At 42.5% G+C, this 10,004-nt stretch overlaps 1 protein-coding gene across 1 annotated transcript; it reads left to right on the plus strand.

Annotated features, from left to right (window-relative positions):
- Window positions 1–8,929: 8,929 nt before the first annotated feature.
- Window positions 8,930–9,589, plus strand: LOC147441038 (uncharacterized). Its single transcript, XM_086483383.1, has one exon. The coding sequence runs from the start codon at window positions 8,930–8,932 to the stop codon at window positions 9,587–9,589; it is 660 nt and encodes a 219-aa protein (XP_086339509.1).
- Window positions 9,590–10,004: the final 415 nt, after the last annotated feature.

Raw genomic sequence — 10,004 nt, forward strand, 5'->3', positions numbered from 1 at the left:
ACGTCAAGCACAAGAGTTGAGATGTTGGAATTGTAACGAAGTTGGTCATGGCATGTATAATTGCCCTCACCCTCGAAGGATTCCAGGGGACATATACCCTCCTAGACCCCCTCCGCTCATGGTGCAGCAAGAGCATGCTCAAGCCCCGCAAATTCTTCGTCGACCACCACCACCTCCAGTGGCAAATATCCCTCCTGTCCCACCAGTGGAGGAAGAGAGAGGAGTAAACGTCATAAAGCTGGAAGAGGAGATAGAGGTGAGCCCTATACATTTTGATGTTATGCCAGCAGAAAAGCGCACAAGAGCACACAACAAGGAATGAAGAGTCAGAACCTGCAAGGAAGGAGAGGAAGAAAAAGTCGAAGAAGGAGGAAGGAGGCAAGAAGCAGAGGTCAAGGCGAAGGGAGATCGGCATCAACGATTTTCCATTAGGAAAGAATATGGAACCCTACAACATCTTAGAAGATTTGCAAACTCAAAAGCCCAATATTTCTTGGCCTCAACTCCTACATCTATCACCCAAGGTGAGAAAGCACTGGTCCAAACTTGTAAGCACAAGACTCCCAAGAAAGAAAGAAAAGGTGACAGTAAAGGCATTGACTTCAAAGCCAATAAAAAATATGTGGAACCTATTGTAGATGCTTATGTAAGGGGTAGGAAGGTATCCAATGTGTATGTTGATGGTGGAGCACAAATGTGTGTGATCACGGAAAGAGCCATGAATAGACTAGGGCTTGAAATCACTAAATCCTCTAATTGTCAAGCTAGGCTAGCCAACAATGCAAGTGTGAAGTGCCTAAGGATCATGGAGAATGTAAAAGTTTCTGTATGTAATATAGATACACGTCTGGACATGTATGTTATGCCAGCCAAGGGGGAGGGCTATCCCATCATCCTAGGGAGGCCTTGGCTCATTGCTGTGAATGCAGATCAAAAATGGGGACGAGGACAATTGATTCTCAAAAAGGGGCAACATGTAGTATACGATTGGCATGAAGGAAAGCAGCTCGACATCAACTATGAGACCACACTGATGAAGAAAGTGAAGAGAGTTTTGGCTCAAGCGACGAGGAAAGTTCAACCACTACATCCAATAGCAAAGAAGAATCATCTTTGGAGGTAATGGGAATCATCTTCAACACATCAAAAACTCCATCAATAGAGGTTGACCCAACAAAGGAGCAAACAAAGGATGACAAAGTTGACCACAAGCACTTTGAAGACTTTGAGAGGATGCTTGCAAAAGATCTTACCCCTGAGGAGAAGCGGTCCTACATCGATATGCTCAAGAGGTATCCCAATTTGTTTATCACTGATTACTCACAAATTAGAGGTGTGGATGTTATAGAGCATGGCATAGAATTAAAACCAGGTACTAAACCTGTGGCTCAAAAGCTAAGGCGCCTAGGAAAAATACAACAAGAGGCACTTTTGACAGAGGTTAACCGACTCCGCAAAGCTGGTTTCATTTACCCTGTGTCTAAATCTGAGTGGGTGTCCCAAATTGTAGTAACCCCTAAAAAGAACGGAAAATGGAGGTTCTGTGTTGACTACAAACCGCTCAATGCTGCAACAAAGAGGGATCATTTTCCTCTTCCTTTCCAAGATGAAATCTTAAACGAAGTAGCCGGCTATGAATGTTACACAGTGTGTGATGGGTATTCAGGGTATTTTCAAATCAGAATAGCAGAAGAAGATTAGTTAAAAACCACTTTCATCACACCTTGGGGTTGCTTTGCCTATAGAGTGATGCCATTTGGGCTCACAAATGCTCCTAGTACCTTTATAAGGTTTACAACTCTTGTCTTTCAGCCCTTCTTTGGAATGTCAATTAGGGTTTTTATGGATGACTTCTGTATCTATAGTAGCCAAAGACTTCATTGCCAAAAAGTTGAGGAGGGGCTTAGGAGGCTTCATCAATTTGGGGGACAACTTAATCCTGAGGTGTCACATTGCAGAGTCACAAGTAGTATTGCTAGGTCATGTGGTTTCTTTGCAAGGAATTCAAGTGGATCCATCAAAAGTAAATGCTCTCTTGTCACTACAACCACCAACGACAACCAAGGAGCTCATGACTTTCAACCACAAAGTAAGGTACATGTCTCGTTTCATTCACCTTCTAGCAGAAGCTATTGCACCTTTGCACAAGCTATCAAACAAACCCACATTTGAATGGAGAGAGGAACACGAATTATGCTTTACTGAAGTAAAGGGTATTCTCAACTCTCTTCCAACAATAATGCCACCAAATCCAAAGGATACATATTACATCACGCCAAGTGTAGGAATGGAGGCCATCGGTGTAGTTCTCATGCAAAAAGACCCAAAAACATGCTACATGAGGCCAGTATACTTTGCAAGCAAAGTCATGACCGCTGCAGAAAAGGGCTACACCGATATGGAGAAGGTGGTATTCACAATTATGTTTGCGGTAAGAAAGTTCCGATCATATCTCTTACCTGCACCATTTGTCATTCTCACCATGGAAAACAATTTACCATATGTTGTGCAACACATGAGCCTCTCATCTAGGATAGCCAAATGGGTTCTAGAACTTCAAGAGTTCGAATACACTTTTCTTGTGGAAGATAGCACAAGGGCAGGTCTTGCAGACATTCTCACATACAAAGTGAGAGAAAGGAAAGAGTCACCAAAGGCAGGAGACAAAGCTACACCACAAAATAATGAGGAGGAGATGGACAATGCACACATTTTGTGCTTTGATGGAGCTTACCGACGACAACACGATCAGGCAGCAGGGGGGTTTCTTATTCTAAGTCCACAAAGGGAAGTTCTTGTTAAGAAAGGTATCACCTTGGAAAATGTTCATTCTAATAATGAGGCTGAGTATGTCACCTTAAAGTTGGGGCTTGAAGAATGCAGAAAACTTGGCATCAAAAGACTTATAATAGGAGGTGATTCCTTACTAGTTATTAGGCAAATCCAAGGGATATGGAAGTGCAAGAACCCTACTCTAGTGGAGTGGCTTAGACAGGTGAAGTCTTTGATAAAGAAATTTGAAGCTACACGGGTACAACATGTTGTGAGAATCCTCAACAAGGAAGCAGATTATTCGCCAATGAGAAACTTCAGATCATGGTGGGAGGTGTGAAGCTCTAGGAACCAAAGTACCAAGGCCAAGAGGAATTGAAGGACATCATATTTTTCCTCCAAACTGGTGAGTGCCCTAAACACTTGGATAAAGTACAAACGCATAGGTTGGTAAAAAAGGCAACTCCTTACCAACTCATAGGAGATGATCTGTATCATAAAGGGAAAGATTTGGTGCTAAGAAGGGTGCCCTCTGCTCAAGAAATAGAGAGAATCCTCTTTTCATGCCATGATGATGTCTGTGGGGGTCATTTTTCTCATGATATTACAAACAGGAAGATTTTGCAAGCAGGGTTTGTTTGGCCAAGTCTACATCGTGATGTCCAGCATTGGTGTAAGTCATGCAAAGGTTGTCAGATTGCTGGAGATCGACGACTCACTTATGAGCCTCGAGTTCCAATAATTTTGTATGGTCCTTTTGAGAAGTGGGGTGTGGATGCAATAGGCCCCTTACCTCGCACATCTACCGGGAAGGTCTTCATCATTGTGGGAGTAGATTACATGACACGATGGGCGGAGGCAGGTACAACACGAATTACAGCCGAGGAGGTATCAAAATTAATCTTTGATCACATATGCAGTAGATTCGGCACACCATTACAGATTTTGTCAGATCGTGGTCCAGGGTTTAGAGCAGAGCTCCTAGATAATCTTTTGACAAAGTTAAAAGTCAAACATTTGCATTCTACACCTTACTACCCTCAGTGCAATGGGTTGGTTGAAAAGGTGAATGGAATGATATGTAAAATCTATTCTAAGAAGGTTGCAGATCGACCAAACGACTGGGATCGCCATTTGACCACAGCTCTATGGGCATACAGAACATCTTTCAAGGTATCCACTCAATTCACTCCTTTTCATTTGGTATATGGACAGGAGGCACTCCTTCCTATTGAGGTGGAGATTGCAAGCCTACGCATTCTCTCACGGGGAGAAAAGAGGCCAAAAGAAGCTTTGCAAGAAAGAATTTTAGATCTTCAACGACTTGAGCTTGATAGAGAAGAGTCCATCGACTATTACATTGCCCAAGCCACAAGCCAAAGGGACAAAATCAACAAGAAGCTCAAGGGGAAAGGATTGAAGGAAGGTATATTGGTTCTTCGCTATGATAAACGACTTGATACTCGACTTGACAAAAAGTTTTTGCAAATATGGGAGGGACCTTTCATGATAAAAACAAAGTTTGGGAATGGTAGTTACAGATTAGCAGATTTATCAGGAAAACTCCACAAGACCAGAGTCAATGGATGGAGATTAAAGCCCTACTTTCAACGTATCAATCAGTTGATAGGAAGTCATCTACCTACATCGTCTAAGCTCCAAATTGGCATGGCTCCCTTCGGCTTGGAAAATGCTCCACCTATTTTTAAAGCTTTGATGTGCAAAGAAGAACCAGCCTTGGAATCTCAACATACCCAAGGCAACCCTCCCATCTCCGATTTATGGGATTGAGGTAATGAAAAGCAGGTCTAATGGAGTAAAAGAGTGTATATCGCTCCTCCTTTTTTTAGAAAAATAAGAAAAAAAGAAAAAAAAAAGAAAAAAAGGAAGAAAAAACAAAAAAAAGGAAAAGGAAAAAACTCTTTTGTTTCATCTAGGATCATGAATGATCCTAGATGAAGGGGGAGGGCTAATATGAGTAGCGTTAAATGGTAACCTTGCATTTGAACTACATTTCTACTCAAATGTACATATTTTTTATCAAAGTTTTAACCTAGTTTTCATTCTCTCTTTCCGTAATAGCCTTTTTCCATACAAACACATTACCCTTCTTAGATCTTTATGCATTTACATCATATTTCTCTCTTCATGCTAAATGTAAATAGTAAACTTAATTCTACTCTCCTAGTTTTTTACTGCATATTATTTTAACTAATTACCTTTACTAATTTAAATAACTATCTACATCCCATAATTTGTAAATAAATAATTTATGGGCACTTATCTTACCCATCTTCTCTCAAGGGTAGGGTTAACCTTGTAGGCCTTCCCTTCCCCACCACTATGTGACCCAACTCTTGGATCGTTTACTTGTGTTGGTCAACAAATCTTAAATATAATGTTTATCCCCAATAAATCAAACTTTATTGGAGCCTACCTCATTTGTTTAAGGTGGATTCTCTTTTGAAAAAGCATGCTACACCTTGGATGCATGCTAAAGGCCCCCCTACAAGGAGACTTGGTTCAAAAGGTGTTTTGGATGCATATTGAACACCTTAGCTGGTCGGTATACTTGAAGAACACTCCAAAATCAGCTTAAACACTTTGAGAAGGTCAACTTTTCCTTTTACAGCACCCAATTCTGAGTCACAGGCTGAAAGTTATGGTGAAAACAAGGTGCTGCGGACACTGTTACTGCAGGTCAAAGTTACAATCAGGTAAACCACAAAGGTGAAAAGTTTTCTTGACTTCTCCAACATTCTAAAATACCAATGGGGAGTTAAAAACCACTTGCATGTGGAGGGGTCGGCTCAAGATGCTTCCACAGACACAAAAAACAGGATGGGGACACTGTGCAGGAGCCACTGGAGGGACATCATGGTGGGGTCAACATACATTATCAACCCTTATGGAGCCTCCACGACCTAAAAGGCTATTTTTAATGAAAATATAAGTCCCTTATTTGCATAATTGAAGGAATGGTCAAAACGGAACCTAACTATGGTTAATTACCTACCCTAGTCAAGTTTAACCTAACCCAAGGTCTTGTACAGCTATAAAAAGGCCCTTTGGCAAGCACAAAAATACACCCACCTACTCCATTGCTGAAAATAAGCTCCTCTAAGGTTAGGGAAGCCCTAATCTCTCTCTCCTCTTGTCTCCCTATCCATTTCTAAAGCTCGCTATCATAAGCGGCACCATAGAGAGAGCATCAATATGCTATTGCTACCATTCTCTTGCAAATATTTCTCTTACCATACTCATCCCTAAATAAGGATTGTAGATTCTACATGAGAGCAAGGATATCAAGTTCAATGATCTATCTCATGGTTTGATCAACAAATTGTTGCAATTGGGGTGTCGTTGTCACACTTTTGCTCTAAACGCATGTAAAATTGGTAAGCCTATCTTGGCAGCTTCTCATATTTTGTGCTCATTGGGGTTGCTTCTTTGTTGAGAAAGTTTTTGTGCACCATGGTGTCTATTTGCTTGGCTTCTCTCCTTATGTTGTGTGTAAGTAAGTCTTGGGGCTGCATAGATGGAGAAGAGCTCTCTATGCATGCCGCCTTATGTGTGTAAGTAGTCTCTTCTTTTGGGAAAGGAAAGGAGTTGTCAAGTATTTGTGCATTATGGTGTTTTGAGTTTTGAGGTTTTGTGCTTGCTTTTCTTAGAAGTATATGAGCACTAATATGGTGAAGGTCAATCTTTGCATGTGAGTTTGTGCAGTGTTCAAAGGGATTGCTTAAGGAGTGTGTGCTGAATGGTTGAAGGGCATTTTGTGTTGAAGCACATAAGGAAGGTGTGAGTGTGTGTGTGTGTGTGTGTGTGTGTGTGTGTGTGTGTTGTATATGGTTTGTTTTGGTTTCCTCCTTTCTCCATAAAAGATGGTGGTGCCCCTAAGAAATATGCGTGTGTAGGGTCTCACGGAGTGGTTGTCTGGTGGGAGCCTTGAGTTGAGCCACATCTCAAAAAATCCGCTCTCAATACTAACAAGGGACAAGACTCTGGGTTAATTAATTAGTCCATTAAACCTTGGGGTTTTCGTGATCCGTACAAGGCTGCCCATCATGAGGGAGTATATGGTGTGCCTCAATTCCTTGACCAATTTTCCGTGCTTCTTTAGAGCTCTGAAATGCCATTTGACAAAAGAGTCGTAGTAAGGGTTTATGTCTGTGGTGATGAATGATCGATGCCAATCAACATGGGTACCAAGAAACTTGAGATGTCCAATGGCATTGTCAAGAAAGTAAGTCAGCCAATATGCTGGGTGAGTGAACCTAGGAATCTCATCTTCCGGGATGCCGAGAGATGACATAATCCTCCATTGATAGGCCTCACCACCAGATTTTGCCTCTGCTTTAGATTTTTGGCTTTTGTACTCTTTCTCTTACTTGACCTGGGAAAATAATTACCGGCATGAGTATTCGCCGCCTCAGCTTCTATGTAAAAGGCTTCCTTTGCTACTTCTGTACATGGGGGCCATGCTACATTTGGCTATTGATCTGCTAAATCTATATTTTCTTGATCGATGAGAAACTGAGGAGGATTACCAAACTGCTCAATCTCACGCTTCAGCTTTTATGGACAAGGCTTGATGGGCATGTCGTTGCTGTGGAATCCAAAAGGATTCATAACATTGCGACCGCACAATTGGTAATTAATAAGCAGAGGCAAACATGAGCTTGGAAAAATAGAAGGCATGGCCAATATGAGGGCATCATACATCGTCTCAGATCCTCCACACATACATCATCTCAGATCCTCCACACAGGCATAAGAGCATAACAAATTGTGAGAAGAGAACTTTGAATAAAGTAGAAGAAATTGAATGTCAAGTGCAGAGAAAGAGTGAGACAGTGGGAGAAAGAAAATTCACCTATGCTTGCACCTTGAAGGCATGTGGCCATACACAAGATCTTCACATGGGTGAGAGAACTCATGATGACATATCTAGCCAAGGGGTGTTAGAAACACATGTGCCAAATGTGGTGCCCTTGTGAAACAACTTGATGAGGTCTTTGTACAAAATATTGTGTTTAGGAACCGAGGATATGCCCAACATGGTTGTGGAAAGAAAGCTATGTGGTGTTTTCATCGGATGTGAAGGAAGGGCCTCTCTACATATACAATCACCTATGTTTGCAACTTCAAGGCATGTGCCCTTGTGATGCTCAACATGCTATGGCAAGGAAGGTTATCGGAACCAGAAAAAAATGCCAAGTGTGGTTCCACTATCAAAGTACGGAAAGTTGTGTTGATGAGCTTTCTGTCCAAAATTGCGTCTCTTGGAACAGGTTCATTGCAGATTATGTACAACGTAGTTGTTGCAAAGAAGATCCAGGATGTTTTATCCGGATGCAAAGGGAAGAACTTTCTCTGAATGCAATCACCTATGCTTGCATCTTGAAAGGTTTGTGGCCTTACATAGACCTTCACATGGGTGAGAAAATTCATTATGAGATTGCTAGTCAGGGGTTGTTGTCAAAACATGTTGTGCTTGGCAATGCCTTGGTCGATATGGATGCCAAACGAGGTGGCAGATGAAATCACCTATTCTTTCACATTGAAGGCATGTTTCCTTATGCTACAGAGTATGGTGTGGCAAGGAAGCTCAATGAACCGGATGCAAATGCCAAATGTGGTTCCCCTGTTCAAAGCACAAGAAGTTGTTGATTAACTTTCTGTCCAAAATGTCATCTCTTGGAACACGTTCCTGGAAGGATATTCCTAACATAGCTATGGCAAGAAAGCTCTTGGATGTTTTAAGCGGGCTCAAAAGGAAGTCCTTATACAAGACCTTGACATCGGTGAGTGAATTCAAGATGAGATGCTAGTCGGGGCACTGTTGGAGAATGATGTTGTTTTTTCCAATGCATTATTGATATGTCTATGAGCCGTACCAAATGGTGAGTATTGTACCAGTGAAGAAAGCGAAGAGGAATACCAAGCGGATTGGGTTGACGTCTATTCCCCGCACGACGGGGTGAAGCAAGTGCTGGCAGGACTCAATGGACTGATGCTTGTGCCAAAAAATGGAAATTGGCAAGATGTAAGGCTGGATGAGGCCTCCAAGGACGCCAATAGGGTGGATGTGAAATTTTGCGGTATTCCTGGTAAACCGGGCTTTGGGAATTTGGTGGCCAGCGGGCCATACGAAATGGGCAGCAATGAAATGCATGAAGAGGCAGAAGAGAAACACCAAGTAGACCTTGCTGCCTCCTACTTCCCACGTGATGGGGAAAGGGCGAAATATGCGTTGCAAGGTGAACTACATCCGGCTGCCTCCTCTGTGCCCGAGAACAGGGCTATGGAGATCATTGGTGTTATGCCTTGGGCATGCGAGGAGTTGAGGTTGGGCAGCCCGTCAAGTCAGGATGAGACGGTGAACCTGGAGCGTTGCATGGATATCGTGATGCTAGGACGTGACCTGAATGTAAGGGATGCGGGCCAAGAAGGGCCAGTTGATACACGTATAACCAATCGTATGTCGCTGAGGTGGGGGACGTGCTTGATGCCGAACCCATCCACCGATGGTAGTTATAGTACAGGTACGAGTAGCCCAATGTATGACAAATATGGTGCCCAATGGGACTTGGGGAAAGGGCCCCATGATTGGATTGCAGGTACAATGACAATGCAATACAAAGAGACCACGATGTATGAGGAAGTGGAAGCAAAAGGGACAATAAGCATGATCAGCCAAAGCAGCGTTATCCCAGGTAAATTGGAGCTGCTTGCTAGTTTTTTGACACCAGATGTGGGTTCACGTAGGTCATGCCACATAGAACAACGGAGTATGCTACTGATGCAGCCATAGATGGCCAATGGGTCCCCCCTTGAAAATAGGAGCATGCATACATGTAATGGACAATATAGGGTTGAGCAAAGCTCGTTCAAAACTGCTGCTCTTCACACACAAGGCACTGTGGCAGGATCTATTTATGGTTTTCTTATTGTTTTAGCGTCCAAAGACTTACCTTTTCTACGCTTGGTTGCTCTAATACCGTGGGTGATTTTCACAAGCTTTCTAAGATAGAAAAACCTTTATGGATTTTTTGGTGCAATGTCGGCCTTTATTGGTGGTGGGGTGGTCATACTGGCTAGGACCAACAAAGATTCAAGTGATGAGTCCTTGATTGTAGAAGCATTCATGGGCATGGCTAGCTTCATTGTAGTGGAGCTGCTTGTTATGCCTCGCAGGGCTGCAGGGGTAGTCAAAATTGAGATGATTT

This window comes from Adiantum capillus-veneris, chromosome 15 (genome assembly GCF_014529385.1).
Source record: "Adiantum capillus-veneris isolate H3 chromosome 15, ASM1452938v2, whole genome shotgun sequence".
NCBI classification, from domain to species: domain Eukaryota; kingdom Viridiplantae; phylum Streptophyta; class Polypodiopsida; order Polypodiales; family Pteridaceae; genus Adiantum; species Adiantum capillus-veneris.